The sequence below is a fragment of the Microtus oregoni genome, unplaced genomic scaffold (genome assembly GCF_018167655.1).
Source record: "Microtus oregoni isolate MIOR12 unplaced genomic scaffold, Mior012 000003F_ref0000135, whole genome shotgun sequence".
NCBI classification, from domain to species: domain Eukaryota; kingdom Metazoa; phylum Chordata; class Mammalia; order Rodentia; family Cricetidae; genus Microtus; species Microtus oregoni.
This window is the reverse complement of record NW_024543062.1, coordinates 60,280,820-60,298,384: the sequence shown is the minus strand read 5'-3', so window position 1 is coordinate 60,298,384 and position 17,565 is coordinate 60,280,820. Positions and strand designations below refer to the sequence as shown.

General features: G+C 41.0%; 1 protein-coding gene across 1 annotated transcript in view; it reads right to left on the bottom strand.

The window, feature by feature from the left end:
• Positions 1-1,565: 1,565 nt before the first annotated feature.
• Positions 1,566-17,565, bottom strand: part of Thsd7b (thrombospondin type 1 domain containing 7B) — an 857,175-nt gene continuing 841,175 nt past the window's right edge. The window contains exons 25-28 of the mRNA XM_041648517.1: positions 17,372-17,454; positions 15,014-15,206; positions 9,682-9,769; positions 1,566-2,741 (exon numbers count right to left, since the gene is read on the bottom strand). Of these exons, the coding sequence (XP_041504451.1) occupies positions 2,660-2,741; positions 9,682-9,769; positions 15,014-15,206; positions 17,372-17,454 (446 nt within the window). The 3' untranslated portion in view covers positions 1,566-2,659. The remainder of the gene's footprint in view (positions 2,742-9,681; positions 9,770-15,013; positions 15,207-17,371; positions 17,455-17,565) is intronic.

The following is a 17,565-nucleotide window of genomic DNA, read 5'->3' as shown; positions in this document are numbered from 1 at the left end:
TTCCTATAGATCCCTGAATGTTAAGCGGAGGGGTTTGATAAAGACATCCCATTTGAAGCTGAGCGTTTCAAAGTCTCTCGCTCTCTGCACACTGCCCAGTTGTGGTCACTGTGCTAATTACTATCTGCTACAAGGAAAAGCTTATCCAATGAGGGTACAGGGATGCACTGATCTGTAAGTATAGCACTTGGCACTAGGAGTCATGTTAGCGCTTTGTTTCTTTAGCAGAGTAATATTGAGTCAAAATGAAATTTAGATGACATAAGGCTGACACCTAATTAGTGACACCACACTTCTTACCTTCAGACATATGCTTTTACACTTAAAAGAACTATATAGATTAAAACTATTTTTTTTGCTCTATGAGTAATATGTTTCATAAAGGTAAAATCTTCCCATACCTGGTGAATGAACTCATGGCAGCCCATGGGATTTCTATTTACCTGCAATGCCCACTTGTCTTCACTACAGCAGGGTGGAATTCCTGTCTATGAATTCCTAAGCTGTGTGGCATAATTCTAAAGTCCTATGAAAGTCAGAAAAGACTCTGTCTTATTGCTTCAGTAATGTACCTCTGAGCACTGTGCCTATTTTGGCAGCTATTCAATAAATATGTATTGTTTTAATAAATGAATAGAATCTATATTGACAATGATATGGGGGAAAATGTGAGTAAACTAAAAAAAATTATTTTGTGCAATTTCATATTATTGGAGAAACAATTTTACTCAAGCCAGAAATGTTGAAAATCTAGTATTTTAATGCAAATTCAATATATATTATAATAGATGAATCCGTAATGAATGAAAACATATAATGACCCGAGGCTCCCAATCCTGAATGTGCTATAAAGTGCTAATAACAGACAGTATTTATTGTGATGTTTACTGCATACCAAGATTTTATACTTGTTATTAATGTGCATGTTAAAAAGAAAGTGATGTTTTATCTACCATTTTTTGGCAATAATTTATATTCCTATTGAGAGTCACATGGGTACCAAAGGGGCCTATCAGGGCTAGTCTCCAGGTCAGGCTTGCTTCAACTCTTTCAAGCATGGCTGCTATTTCAAAGAAACTAAACAATGAAAGCCCAGCTCTGAGAGTGTTGGTAGTAAGATAACCTCTTTCACCTCCTATTTCCTGGGGGGAAAAGTGCCGATGTAGGTTAAGAGCAATTATCAAAGGCCTACCTATCTGTTAAACAGTTATCAGAGGTCACCAGGTAAATAAAAACAGTCTGTTTTGCTCTTTGGCACCATTCTGTCTTTAACATTTGCTTAGTTCTCTTGGGTCATTTACATATCAATGTTTCCAGGGTTATGGTAGTAGATCTGACATCATCTGGAGTATAAATCTCCCTTCCGTGCTGCTCTGTCTCTGTGATGGATGCCTATATTTTGACACAGTTGATAATATTGAGAAACTGGGGTTTCTTTTTCTCTATCAGTGATTTTATCTGCCAGTTCTTAAAATGATGAAACAGGGAGATGAGAGTTAAATTGTTTTCGTCAAAGCACAGCTTTGGAAAATGAATAAATATAAGCCAGCCAGCATTACGGTCTCTTGAGCACTTTATTTGTTAGAAAGACAAATCCATAGCACACAATGGCACCTTCTTACTTCCAACATCCGGGACTACAAACGATTAGCTCATAAAATGGTCTCAGCTTTTTAATGTGTTGCTTTAGATATTATTGAAACCTTATAAAAACAAGACTCGCTACAAACAGGGTCGGTGTTCAATGTATATTAAATGAGGTCAGATAATTAAATTCAAAATAATTTATAAATATTCAGATAAGAAAATTGAAATTACAAAAGCATATTTTGGTCAACATTCAACTGAATTACAACTGTGTGTGGTTAATGCTATAGCTACACAGCTAAATTTTTGTTAAAATACAATTTTAGTTATCAAATAGTCTACCTCATTCTCCTGTACAATCACCTACTTCATTGGCAACATTCAGTACACATTTCACCCAGAAGCCACCCATTTTATTCTAGTCCAGCTGTACCGCACACTCTTCTGGCTCAACAGATGCAGCCCACAAAGTGCCATCCTCCCCTGGCTACAAAATAAAATAAAATATTTAAAGGTAAAAACTCAGAGAACTTCGGAAATGGCAACCCATTCTCTCTGTGTTCATGAAAATAGGCAATCCAATTGGAAAGTTTTTGAACCAATGTAAACTCTAGAAAACTCATGTGGAAGTATGGGAATAAGGACTCTGCACTAATATAGTGCATAACAATACAGTGTCAGACTCGCCATTTACAGTAAATGCCTTGATTGGACTTTCCCGTGGATTGTCAGTATGCGGCTGAAGGTCAAGTTTACTCAAGTCTGAGGGAAATCCTTCATGGTTTCTTCCTCTCATTTTCAAACAGGAAGAGAAGGGTTTTCAGGCCTCTTGGGAAAAACCAAAAAAGTAAAACACTCACACTCACAAACAACTTGAAAACTATATAGCAGACCCAGTAATCCTTGACTCCATGTCCAGATGAAGCTGGGGCGCTATTACTTTTGCAGTATTTGTATTCTGCCCAAGGTATCACATCATGAGATTCCTCAAAGAACTGAGAAGTCTGAGAGCTACAAAAGAGAAAGCAGTTAAGGCAGCAGTTGATGTCTACATTTGGATTCCTTTTTCAAGTTACATGTCCAAGTCTCCATCGTAGGCCAAGGTCAGTGGCTTCTGATGGCGAGGTGTGCTTTGATGTGGTTTTGGCTTCTTGCTGCAAAGGGAAAAGAGTTCTTCAGATAAACGTTATAGAGCTATTCTTTGGCTGCCAAAGACAATCTTGAAGGCTGGAAATTCAAGTGGGAAAATTACAAATGACTCATTTATCAGTAAGTACGGGTTTTCTCTTTTGAATACGTCTTGTGAGAGATAGTGGGTAAAATGCACCGTGGGAAATTTTGTCATTGTGTGAACATCATAGCAAATCCTTTCCCAGCCTGACTCCAGCTGTACTCCAGCCCATAGGATAGAAGTATATGTAGTCAGCATGATTAGAAACCGCAGTTTTTGGTTTATGCCTGTATTCCTCAATTTAACTTCTTAAAAATATAAGCCACCATCTTTTCAAAATCTTACACATGGTTTAGTGGAGTGAGCGGCTTAGGAGAAGAGTCATTTTCTGGAGTTGTTGTTGTTCACACACAGGAAGGTAGACATCTGCTGCTCACTAATTCCTAAGCTGCCATGACCTCCACATCCCAGATGTTTAACATATCAAGCAGCTGGAGCAGCCAGACCCCTGTGTCTTGCTCTGGCCTTGTTTTTAAGCAAATCTATTTCTGCTCTGGCCTGACTAACTGGTATTTATTTGGCTACCAACCCACTGCAATCAAGCAGAAGAAGTTCAACAGTTCCCTACAAAGCTGTCTTCACCTGGGCCTCGCTTTGCCTGTGAAGGACAACTTTTGTCATATAGAGGGAGACCGCTTTTCTTACTTATAAAGATCCTGGCGTGCCAAATCCACGTGGCTATCCACTGTGTACTTCCATTCCTGATTCTTATTTATAGCTGATTTTTGTCATGTGGTCTCCTCTCCACACAGACCCCCGTCTCCCCAGAGCCTGGCTCTGTCACGTTTCCAGAGGCTAGCTCTCTTCTGCTCTGTCATCATCAGGGCTCTCTCTCTCTCTCTCTCTCTCTCTCTCTCTCTCTCTCTCTCTCTCTCCTGCTTTCAGATTGTTATGGCATGTAGTACATAGTAGCATCTATTATTTATTTTTATTCAATGCAGACTGAGTGCCAAGTCTGTGCTAAGCATGTTATATTTATTCCTTCAGTAAGTCCCAGGACCTGAGAGGGAGGGGCTTGTTAGAAGTGACATTCTCTTCTGCCTGGAAAAATGCACTGAATTTTATATCCAGACCAAATTTAATGAAAACGAAACATTTTCGTTTATAAATTGCAGTGGTAGCATTTACTACCGTGTCATCCGCTGTCACCGCCACCTGCCATGGAAGCATCTTTATCACTGATCCGTGTCTCCTGTTCCTCTCCTGTGTCCCCTGGCCGCTGCTAACCAACCTTCTGCCTCCACCCATCTCTTCGTCCTGGATATCTCACACAAATGGATCTTACCAGCTGTGACCTTTTGTGTCTAACTTCTTTCACCCAGGAGTTAGAGTGGTGAATTCCCCATTAATTGAATTTATTCAAATATAAAAATTTTGACAGAACCAATTGTAGGAAGGATTTCATAACTTAAAATGCCCAAGTTCTAATTCAAGGAGCAAAATTAATTTTTCTGATTGATGTCTGAAGCAAGCCATACAAGCCAAAGAGATAAAAATGATTTCTAAAACTTTCCTGAATGGAACCATGCATCCTCTCAGGGCTTCTACCTCACACCTGGCAGGCAGTAGGCTCCCAGTGAGCATTTACTGAGTCCTGGGTAGAGGCTGCAGGCCAACAGCTTCCAGGCAGAGAAGCTGATTGGGAAGCAGTAGCTTGCTTTAGAGTCCTCTGCTGAGAGAGCCCAAGCTTTGAGATCCTGCCTTCCAGGCTCTCTCCGGTTCTCAGAGGGGTATTGCATAATTACTTGACTAGCATCCAATTTAACTTTATCCATTTGAATCATAAGTATATTTCGGAGGCTTTATTTGTAGCTGAGTGGAGCGTCTAGCATGGATAATAAACCTGGCTCGAGACAGATTCCTTGGCATGCTGACCTAATACATTTAAAGGTGGTGGAAAAAAATCAGAGGAGAGGTTAGGACCTCCTGGAAGTGACACCTTGTATATCTACCTTGATGAGTATCAAGATTGTCTTCTGAAGTAATGGTAAAGATGGCCCCATGTCCCTGCTGTGTGGGCAAGAACAGGGAACAAATAGAAGGTTGAGAATTGTAGATCCTACAGTTTGGGGCGGTCTGCCGTATTTTGCGTGTGCTATATGTTCCTAGGTGAAGAGAAATGAAAACTGGGGACTTGGGGAGTAACAACCAGGAACAGCAATGGCTAGATTTGGATGAGGAGATAAAAGTATTGCCCGGGAGACATGTAAACGTGGCGAGGCTCTGCAAGCCGGGCCTGGGAAATTCTACTCAAAATGTGCACAGATGTTTTTATGTCTGCTTCTATATGTGGATTTATGAGCACAGCTTTCACCTTTGAGACAATGGAGGACTGGAGACCTTGATGGGCCATGTGTGGCCTGGAGTCACTGAGATTAGGGCTTCATTCACTGTGACTCATCTCACAGTGTGCAATCTGTGAACACCACAAGCCCAAGGGTCTCAACGGTGAATGTGTAAGTTCTGAGAGTTTTTAGAGTACTTAAACCAAATGAAATCCCTCCCTAACGTTAATGTGGGAACTCTAGAATGCAGGTCCCTGTACAGCTGTGGCCAACAAAACTTCTAGGCCAGTTAATAAGCCCCCTGAAAGGGAGAGTGTGCATGGCCACCCTGTGAAAAGCCATCAACTAAGAGGCCTGTCTTTGGAGCTCTAGGTTCCTCTTTTCTTCTGCTTTATTGGAACATGTCTTCTTTAAGATAAATGTTTCTAATTTTTGTTCTCCCTAGATTCTGGTGTTAGAAAAACCATCATCTTTTCTCCCTCAAGCAAAATCAGGGACCGCAAAGGCCTGCACATGGGCCACGACCACCACTGTACTTCTCAGCCAGCATCTCCCTCTGGCATGTCATCTCTCTGTTGAGCCTGACAGAGTTCTCTGGACAGCCACGGCTACTGGAAGAGTCACACAAAGCATAAGATGATGCCGCTGTCCTGGCTGTGCCAGATCATTGAAGACACATTTTAAAGGGACTTCGTTCAATCACATCTGCATCTTAGCAAAGGGGAAGAGCACATTCAGCCCTGAAAGCAGAGAGACAAGCAGGCTGCAGACACTTTTAGGTGCCTTGGAATGCTACCCCTAACAAACACCCTTACACCAACTGAGGTTACATAGTTTCATAGAAGCAGGCAACATTTTTTGTTTGAATAGCTATCTGTGAGAGACAAGCCTCTGGAAGTCAGGACAGCACTATCATCCATGGATGGTGAGCCTGTTACCAATTGTGTTTCCAGAACGGACATGGTTATCTAGAGTGTCTTCCAGGCATAATGTTCAGGTTAACCACAAGCTCACCTAGTGGGAAGCTTCCACAAATCATTATCTGATGTTTATTCCCAGGGAAACCTGTGCTCAGAAGGTCATCACAGAAAAGAAATGCTTAAGGAGACTTTTTTTCTGCTTTTCTCGAAAACCTTTCCACGTTGTATCATAAATTGCGTTCATTTAAAATATATGTCTAAACCCTGACATACTGTAGTAATTCTCCTCTTCTTTGTGTGGAAAATAGAACATCTCCAAATTGTCATTCTTTCGCGCCCCTACAAGCCTCCTAATAGAATGAGTGGCTGGGAAAAGATGTATCTGGCTGCCTGCAGGCAGCTGCTCTGAGGACCTGTCTCTCCCGGGTTGTGGGTTCCTTTACCTGTAGAAAAATGTGGGAGCTCTAAGGTGGAAACCAAGGCTTCACATTGCAGGTGAAAACCCTGCAGGGTTGCTCAAGGGAGAGAACATGTAGAAGAGGCCTGCGCTTTGGGGTTAGCCAAATGCAGAGCTGATTCTACAAGTCACGCCAGCACAGAAACAGTAAGGGCTCTTTAAAAGTGGAGTGGGAACAGTCATTCCAGGAGACAGTCATGGGGATTAAAGAAAGCAGCTCCCATGCAGTATTCCTGTGCCTAACTTTGCAAACATCTGACTTATTTATCCACAAACCTAAAGATCTTAAAAAAAAAAAACACCTTTTTCATTAATCAAATTATTTATTCATTTACTTATCCCGGTGTTCAATAAATAATGATCCAATGTTTGGTGTGAAAGCATAGTCAACATAGTTGCCCCTCTCAAGTCTTTGGGGTTCGGCATAAAGTTGAATGCAATCTACACAAATACCCACGCTGTCAGCATGAAGTAAATGCCCCAGGGGAGGAGACCCAGACACACTATTTCCGGCTTTGAGAAGGCTGTAGGTTGAAATTGGAGTCTGACTGGTAGCCTGGGTGGAATGCCAAGAACTGGCTGTGAAAGCTTCCTTTTTGTTGAAGGAGTCGTGAGGATTGAGGATTAAGCCGTGAGAATTGCCTTCGTTGGAGGCAAAGGTTTGATTCAGCGGGGGATCGTGAGCAAACACAGAGGGGAAACACAATGGCCTGAGAAAGGTGAACAGATGGAATGGGCCCTTGGGATAAAGCATCTGAAATGGCAACACAGATTCAGACATGCCGTGTCTCAACCTTGTGTATGGGAATGGACACGGTGAAGAGACGAGAGGACATCTGATTGTTAATGGAGGGGCTGACGGGATCGCTAAGCAGCAGACGTGAAACTGCCTATGACTGCTGCGTAAACCGTGACTGCCATGAATGAGACGAAGTTGTAGGGAAGGGGGGAAAATAAAGAAGGAAATATTCATTGATCTACCTTTGGCACAGGCTTTGGGATTGGATATATGATTAAGCATATTAATTATATACTTGTTCATTTTTTTTATTTAAATAGAAAAATACCTAAGTTGACCATTTTAAAAAAAAAAACTCTTTTCTTTTGTGAAACAATAAAGGTAAATGATTTGAATCTGTGCAGCACAAATTAGCCTGTCCAGGGTCAGGGACCAGCATAAGATGAAATGAGAGTTGTTTGGGTTTGGTCACGAAAGACTTTGGGCATTCAGTTGGATGGTGAAACATGACCCTGACATCATCAGTAAAATGAGACATTACTAATAGTGTATGGAAGAGAGGTGTGATCAGTGGAGATATATTTTAGGAAGACTAGTGTAGCGCCAGAATGAAGGAGAAATGGTGTGTATATTTAAATGTGGATCTTTGATGCAATGTATGTTGGTCACTGTAAATATAAGGAAGAAATTCTTCTGGTATTTTGTAATCAGATCTTCTCAACTTGCATGGTTCTGCACCCCTTGTCCCAGTGTTTGGAAGACTGAGTCCAAAGATCAAGCTGACTTTAGATCAGCGTAGAAATGACAGAGGGAGGGATGACAAGAGGGAAGGGGTATTGGTAAACACAATTTTACTGCTGGAATCCAGGATCTCAGAGTCTTATTAAATATGTACTGCTGGAGGAGTGGACTAATAATTAAAAAATGTGATAATCATAGGGAAGGGAGAAAAATAATGAAGGGAATATTCATGGACCTATATGAATATTTCCACTAGTAGAAATATCAAAAATCACATGCTCATTTTTAATTTTTGGGGTATAAGAGTGCAGAGGGAACAACAGAATCTTGGCTGGGGATGACATTGTTTGTCTCAAGGAAGTCACTTGTTTTTATGTTGCCATCAGGCAGACTGGTGATTTGGAACCTTACCGTGGGAAACTTGAATAGTATTGCCCTACTAACCTTCATGTCCTCTACTGTGACTTTTAAAACACCCTTTTTCTAACTGTTTCCGTTGGTGGGTACCTCAGAGGTCTCTGAAACTCCTAGGAAGCGCTCAAGCTCACATGGGTTCACTATGACAAGATGCCCACACTACTTGCCCAGTATATCAGTTGAAACACTGAAGCTGGTCCAGTCCTTGGACTGCAGGGTGGAGGACAGGGTGGATGCTGGGGACAGCGCTTTTTACCACAACACTCGGGAAATACCAGCTGGGTAGAAATCTCATTTTTAGGAATTCAATTTTGATCACTACAGGTGGCAAGAGGGATAAAAGACACCTGATTTTCTTCACCAATTTTTAACTGACCAAAAGCAAAAATTTAAAAGTCTACATAGCCTTGGAAACACAATTGAAGATAAATACACAGATTTGAGTCAAGATTAAGACTTGAGTAAAAATTCTCAAGAAATATTCTGTGAGACACATGAAGAATATAAATATCTCAGTTGTAAGAAAAAAGCCAAATAATACTTTGATCTCATGAAGAATCCTTGAAAATGTTGCTTTGGAAGCTAATATAATATTCTTCACATACTTTAAAATATTTAAATTTATTTATGTATATATAGTCTCAAGAACTGCTCATCAACTAAAATATATTCTGTACAGTAAACTAATTAGAATTTCCAGAGAGTAGGCAGTAAGACTAGTCACTTACAAAGCAGGGTCCCTGGAATTGACAGCTAATTAAATGTGGATAGTTAATATTATCTTTGTTATTCAAAATGCAATAACAAGCCAAACTAACTGGTTAATTTACCCCACCTTTTCAAAAACAAGCCAGATTAAGAACTAATAATAAATTAAGAATAATGTAATAATTAGAGTCATCTAAAGTAGTGTTCTTAGATTAATAACAAATCAGAATTACTTAGGGAATTTATTTATGTGCAGAAGTCCTGGCCACACCCAAAAATAACTAACTTCAGATCCTTGGGTGTGGAACTCAGCATCATTGTCTAGGAGAGGTCTCACATGCATGGTCCAAATCAAATGCTAAGTGCAAAAATGCCAAGACATGATTTGTCTTTTGTATCTTCCAGTCTTAATTGAAAACCAAATAAGAACATGGTATCAAGTGGTAACTATTAAAGGTCCCATAGTTCAAATGTCAATCACTTTCTTATGGTCCTGAGATTCCTGTCACTTTTACCAATGCTTTAAAAATATGGTTTCCTTTGAGCATGCCACATGCAAAAACAGGGTTTATATAATTTCATTCCTTGATACTTACCAAACAAGATAGGAAGTCAATACTAGGAAAATCATGATAAGGAAACTGCCACCGGAAACGCCATAAACCCAAATTTTTACTCGGCCATCTGTTTAAGACAGAAATAGCATACAACCTTAGCACACAGAAGTCTACAACATTTAGGAGAGAAAGCACACAAAGAGTAACATGATGCTTGACAACCCAGAGCTGGTGATTCATTCTAGATCTGAAAGGGTTGCCTAAACTAGTCGATTACTCGATGGGAGAAGCATAATCTGCTCCACGAAATCAGGTGCCGAGAGGTTTCTCTCCTGAGCATCCCAAGAATATGGATTACCTCCTAGAGAGAACTGTAACAACAATCAATAGAAAATATAGACCACAAATTTGAAAGAGAGCAAGATGTCATATAATTAAACTCGTAAATTTAAAATCAACATATAAATTATACAACATTATACCAGCTGCTGTGACTTTCTAGGTATGAGCAGTTTATATCACTCTAATCTTTAGAAAATTCACCCTTACAAACATTAGGTTGTTAGCCAAGTGTGGTGGATCAGGCCTGTGAGCCCAGCACTGGAGGATTACCACAAATTTGAGGCCACCTTGGTCTCAAACAATGAACAAACAAAACCTATAAGGGTGTAACTGCATTTCAGTAAAAAGTATTTTTGGCCAAATCATTTCTTTTTCATCTAAATTCACAAATATCCATAGGTGTCAGCTACACATTGGTGCCTACTGTTAAATATAAAAAAGTAATGACAACAAAGAAGGAAATAAGGTAACAATTGATCAGAAACTAAAATATAAACCCAAGCTTCCCCCCCCCCCCCCCCCGACATGAAGCACTAACAATCCTTGATTCATCAACTCCACTGGGGCTTTAATGAACTTGTTTGAAGATGTTCATATGTATACACATGCCACATAAAAACACTACCATTCTCACAACATAAACAACAACAACTCCTACTACAACAATTGGAAAGATAACCAACACTCTCAGACCGTTTTTTCTAACGCACATGCAAAGAGGACTAGGGAACACATTTCAGTAGCTCTCTCTTCTGAACTAGGTGAAGGAAAATAAGCAAATGGGGTCCCTGTATCATACACTGTCTCCCCAAGTTTAGGGCACATCATGCAAGAGGGGACAGAAAGACCAGAAGCCGAACGTCAGAACGGACTTTGGAGAAACTCTGTCATTTGGATAGGATGGGACCTTTTCTTATTAACTCTACAGAGACAAGGCAGCTGTGGCTGCCCGCACAAAGCTGACAGGAGCAAGCCAACCAGCATTTCAGTGAGGATGGGGAGGGGCACAGAGCCCCACCTCAACTGAGGGGCTGGTAACAGTTAAGGGCTGCTGGGGAAGGGAGAATCAGGGCTTTTTTTAGGGATATAGATCCTGGTAGATTGACCACAGTACAATGGACGGACCCACAACTATGTGTATATGGGCAGTCCTAGCTGGAATCTGTGGAATATTTTATATGTGTGTGTGTGTGTGTGTGCATGTGTATACATAGACAAATATAAATAATATAGATATTATATATATAATACTGCAAATTTATGATTATATGTGTATAAAAAACATTATTTTAGATTTCATACCTATCACAGTTAAATGAAACTTATTAGTCAGTAACTATCATGGTCTATTTGTGTACTTTTTTATAGATGAACTGGGGTATTCATTTTTTTCTTTATTTAATGTAAGTGTGTGGCTAACTAGATTTGTGAGTGGGTTGACAAAGGCAAAGGGTAGCACCCCAAACAGACGGCATTTCTCAGTGAAAGACATACTCAGGGACTCATTCACCACACTGAGTCCACAGTGCACACAGCACCATCTCATGCTAGTGTGTGTGGGAAGGTCAACCACCCGATTTATTGTAAAAAGTTTTTGTTAAGAGCAACATCACAATTAAGTCCCCCCCGCCCCCCCCCCCAGTCTGAAAAGCAATCAGGGTTCCCTGTCCTGTGGGAAGTCCAAGGAACCCCCACCTCCATCCAGGTCTAGTAAGTTGAGCATCCAAACTGCCTAGGCTCCCACAAAGTCAGTGCGTGCAGTAGGATCAGAAACCCATTGCCATTGTTCATTGTGGGAGGGGGAGGGAAATGGGAGGCGGTGGCGGGGAAGAGACAGAAATCTTTAATAAATAAATGAATTAAAAAAAATAAATAAAAAAGAGCAACATCACAATTATGCCAGATTGTGTTGCAAGTTCCCATTTTTTTTCATATCTCAAACAGAGACTCATTTGAGAAATGAGGTTTAGTGAAACTGTATTTCTTTTTGTGGTCACAAAAATCTTTTAAAACGTTGAGAATGGTTGTCCTGAAACACTGATGATGAAATTCTCCTTTCTGAGTTTTTACATTGACAGTCTGAACAAGAATATTCCTGACATACTCTATGATTGAAGACAACCATAGAAGCTCAGAGCTCAGACCTCGATGTGGCCCAACACTTTTATCCTCATTGTAGATGAATGCAGTGAGCCAGAATGCTATTTGGGGTGAAATTAAGAAGTAACTTAATAAATAAGTGCACATTTGTAACAGTGGTATGGGAGGTCCTTCTGTCTATGTGTTGCTTTTATTGGCCAATGAATAAATCTGTTTTGGCCAGTGGCTTAGCAGAATAGGGCAAAGTGGGAGTTCCAAGCAGATAGAGGAGGAGAGTAGGTAGAATCAGAGAGAATCCATGGAGCCACCAGAGGAAAAAGATATGAGCTGCCATCTGTAACCTGGATGGTAGGTCACAAGACTCATGGTAAAATATAAAATAATAGAAATGGGTTAATTTAAGATAAATGAGTAAGCCAGAAATACGTTAAGCTATTGACCAAACAATGTTGTAACTAGTATAGTTTCTGTGTGATTATTTCATGGTCTGGGCATCTGGGAATGAACAAGCTGCCACCCCCAACAAACATAACAGTATAATGAATAGACTTAAAGTTCAAACTATTTAAAAGGATGTGGGGGTGAAAATGTCCTTCACTTTTTCTCATGGAAGCTATTTCAGATCCCAGCATCTGTGAATCTTTTCACTTTTGATGTACATATGCAGACATCTGAGTACACACATGCACACACACAAACATTAAAAGGTGTGTAATGGTTTACTTGCTGACTCTGTTTCTCATTAGTATCTATAGGGTGGTGATAGTCCTAGGTCACAGAAGCAGGTTTAGCTCATTTCAGGTCACCTATGAGACACTTAAGGTCATGCTCAACCTCCTTGGCGATCAGAAAAATGCAAATTAAAACAACTTTGAGAGACCATCTTGCACCTGTCAGAATGGCTAAAATCAAAAACACCAATGATAGCCTTTGCTGGAGAGGTTGTGGAGGAAGGGGTACACTCATCCATTGCTGGTGGGAATGCAAACTTGTGCAACCACTCTGGAAAGCAATGTGGCGGTTTCTCAGGAAATTCGGAATCAACCTACCCCAAGATCCAGTAATACCACTCTTGGGAATATACCCAAGAGATGCCCCATCATACTACAAAAGCATCTGTTCAACTATGTTCATAGCAACCTAGATGCCCTTCAATGGAAGAATGGATGAAGAAAGTGTGGAATATATACATATTAGAGTACTACTCAGCAGTAAAAAACAATGACATCTTGAATTTTCCAAGCAAATGGATGGAAATAGAAAACCTTATCCTGAGTGAGGTAACCCAGACCCAAAAAGATGAACATGGGATGTACTCACTCATAATTGGTTTCTAGCCATAAATAAAGGACATTGAGCATATAATTTGTGATCCTAGAGAAGCTAAATAAGAAGGTGAATCCAAAGAAAAACATATAGTCATCCGCCTGGATATGGGAAGTAGACAAGATTGCCAGGCAAAAACTGGGAACTTAGGGGTGGGGTGAGATGGGGCTAAGGGGAATTGGGGTGAGAAATGTGAAAAGGGGAGGATGGGGGAGCTTAGGGGAATGGGATGGTTGGGATAAAGGAAGGGTAGATATGGGAGCAGGGAAGTATATATCCTAATTAAGGGAGCCATCATAGGGTTGGCAAGAGACTTGACTCTAGAGGGGCTTGCAGGTGTCCAGGGAGATGTCCCCAGCTAGTACCTTGGGCAACGGAGGAGAGGGAACCTGAAATGACCCTATCCTATAGCCATACTGATGAATATCTTGCATATCACCTTAGAACCTTCATCTGGTGATGGATGGAGGTAGAGACAGAGACCCACATTGGAGCACCAGACTGAGCTCCCACGGTCCAAATGAGAGCAGAAGGAGAAAGAACATGAGCAAGGAAGTCAGGACCACGAGGGGTACACCCACCCACTGTGACAGTGGGGCTGATTTATTGGGAGCTCACCAAGGCCAGCTGGACTGGGACTGATTAAGCATGGGATAAAACTGGACTCTCTGAATATGGCGGACAATGAAGGCTGATGATAAGCCAAGGACAATGGTTTCGATCCTACTGCATGAACTGGCTTTGTGGGAGCCTAGCTTGTTTGGATGCTCATCTTCCTGGACCTGGATGGAGGGGGGAGGACCTTGGACTTCCCACAGGTCTGGGAATCCAGACTGTTCTTCAGACTGGAGAGGAAGGAGGAATAGAGTGGGGGGAGGGGGAAAGGAGTGGGAAGAGGGGGAGGGTAATGGGAGGCGGGGAGGAGGCAGAATTTTTTTCAACAAAAAAATAATAAATAAAAAGAATTAAAAAAAGAAAAAGAAAACAAAACAAAACAAAATGCCCCGACCCACAGCAATACCATATAGCACTCTCCCCTATCCTGATTCTATAGGTAAAGGAACTGAGGCAGAGGAGTTATGAGGTCATACTTGTTGAAAGCAGGTGGCTTAAGCCATCGGGTCTGAAAAGTTTGCTTATCTTAGAAACTGGGTCTCCTTATCATTTCCCCAGTGTCTCTAACCCACAGTAGGTCTGTGGGTATTTCCTGTGAGTTTCTGTGCTTTGATTCCAATTTCTCCTTTAATTTCATTTAAATGCACAAATCCAGTTATAGAAGCAGAAACAATTTACAATTAGAAGACATTTTCCCAAGATACTACTTCGTGTCTTAACTCTCACTACCTCTTAGACTGTGATTGGCAGGCTAATAAGCATCCACAAGAGCACTTTATGCTTACATGGCACTGCAAAACACTCAAATCTGAGAAACCTTGAGCTACGCCACTGCTTTGTCCTTCTTTCTTTCCTTCCTTCCTTCCTTCCTTCCCCTCCTTCCCTCCCTCACTCCTTCTTTCCCTCCTTCCATTCTCTCCATAGTGTGAGATGGCCACTGAGTTCACTGGGAAAACATTTGCATCCCTTATTCACAGTGGACACACACCTGGGTCAAGAGGTTGAAGAGACCATCCTTTAAAAATGTCGTGTATTTTGGAGTTCACAGGTCTGTTTTTTCCAGGAAGGTTTTTCACATCAGCTTTTTTGTCCTCGGAGCCAGGGACCTTCATGCAGTAATCCAGGAAACCACTCGATCTCATTATCTCTGTGTATCCCTTTTCACAGCCACAGACTCCACCCTACAGCACAGAAAATACATTTGTAGTTACACAGGAGTTGTGCAAGTGAATCAAGAAGAATTCAAACACCAGTGAAATCCCCTAATCTTTGCCTTTGATATGTCCTGGAAAGGTGGAGGTTTCAGCAATTGATTGACCAATGGGATAGAAATCAAATGTGTAATTCAACTTTCCTGGGTCCCAATATCAGCACTAAATCACTTGTGAGGCTTTTCTAATATGCTTATAATTTGGACACCTTCCAAACAGGACGTCATAGTTATCATAGTGCTTTGAGAATAAGGTGTATTGATATGCTGTTTCTTCTCAGAATGTTTATGGCATTTCATCACATCTTCATCTTCAGCTACCCCCCCCCACACACACCGGTTTCAGATGCCTGCCCACAAGTTCCTGTTTTCCTCTCTTACTGCAAAGGAAAGCCACATGTGTGCGCATGTGTTTTATTTGAATTAGCTGATGCCGAGTGCTGTCAGCTGTCATTATCCCAGATGCTAGATGTCTTTATCGCCTTGAACCGTTGGTGCTTAACTGGTCGTGACTGCCTGTCTGCTCCTAGGAGGGAGGTCCAGGTGGAGGAAGGACACTCTACTGAAATCACATTTAAAGACAAGATTCCCCCAATTACTCTTCAGTGTAGTAACTGCAGTGCTACATGATAGCACATCCCTGCTTGACATTATGATGGTGCATCCTTTATATTCGCTTTTGCAGTTCCTGGTCGCTTTCATGTGCAATGAGGGTCTCTGACAGGCCGACTGTGATGAGCAATGATAGGCAAGGGTTCCTATCTGTCTCGGTAAGTGACTCGGAAAATAATTTCTCATAGTCCAACAGACACCAGAAAATCAGAGAGAAGGAAAAGGGTGTGGTTGTCAGTCTCTATGACTCTGCCATTATGGCTCCTTATTCACCTCCTGGTGTTTTCTGAACCGATCTCCACCTCTTCTGGCCATTTAGGACAATCCTCATCCAGCAGCTAGTCTTGCTGGCATCATCAGTTGTTGACTAAATTTGATTTTAAGGAGCAATAGCCACCGAAGCTGAATAAATCACCTTGATGCCCTACGGAAGGACAGATGGTAGCCAGAGGAGCAAGTGCGGGAACCAACTGCCCACAGTTCGGTGCACAACAAAGCTATAATAACGCCACGTCCTTTCAATGATGGACATTATCACATGACAGTATTATTGAGACATATTTACAAGATGAATCTCTATTGTTAGTCTGAGAGAAGAGCTGTATCCAGTTAGTTGTATGTGACAAGGGTTTAAGGAAGAGTTATTTATGTTTTATTAGCATGAATATTCATAAGGTTGGGTAAAGACAACTTATACTTTCCAAACATTGTCATCTCAAATGAATTTATTTCTTCCCCTTTTTGGTTCTATTTTCTGCAATCCTACCCACGTCTATACTGTGGTAAAGAATTAACCCACCTTGAAGTAGGAGAGTCATAAAATATGACTGAGTGCCTAAATTACTTTCATTGAATTACTTTTCAGTATACACACACTGCAAGAAGAAACCTGCCTCTTTTAAGATAGGTAACATGGCTTTAAAATACTATGTATGCATTGCAACTAGTTAGAGCCACTAATTACAGTATAGTGAACATTTGACATCAGTTCGCAAGCAGAAGTATGTGGAAGGGCTAGGGGAGAAAACAAAAACCCTGCATGAAAGAAAGGCAAATTGCACATACATGCTCACCACACACACACACACACACACACACACACACACACACACCACACACACACACTTTTTCAGCTGTGGTCATATGTATATTTAACCTATTTTCAGCAAACTAAACCTTTACTCAGCCGGTAAACATTGAAATGTAACAAATTTTACAAAATACTTTTTATTAAACATGAACAGCCTGCACAAATTTCAAATCAGCTTAGTTGCATGAAAGGTTAGAAATAGAATGCATCCATTAACTAAAATAGCTATTGGTAGATGGAGCATAAATTAGACAGTTTAAGGGCAGATTTCTTAAACTGCAGTCTTGGCGATAGTTGTTATCCCTCCATACACCTCTAGATGGCGGTATAAGCATGTAAAATGACTGCCTCACTGAAGCAGATGCGCACACCACACTACATAGAAATAACACTGAAATTATAATGCCTGTAGGAGAACCGAGCATGTGACTCACCTGTGTGCAGTATGAGAAAGGTTTTCTGCAAGCTGGCGTGCATTGCCGAACAGCAGCAGGGCGTGCCTGAGGGGAGCAGCCGCCTGCAAAGGAAAGATCACTGTTATTTGCAGATTTATCTGTGATAACCATATTTAAAAGTTTGATATTTCCCTTTTCTACTGAGGGCATAGTTATTATTGTTAGCATCATTA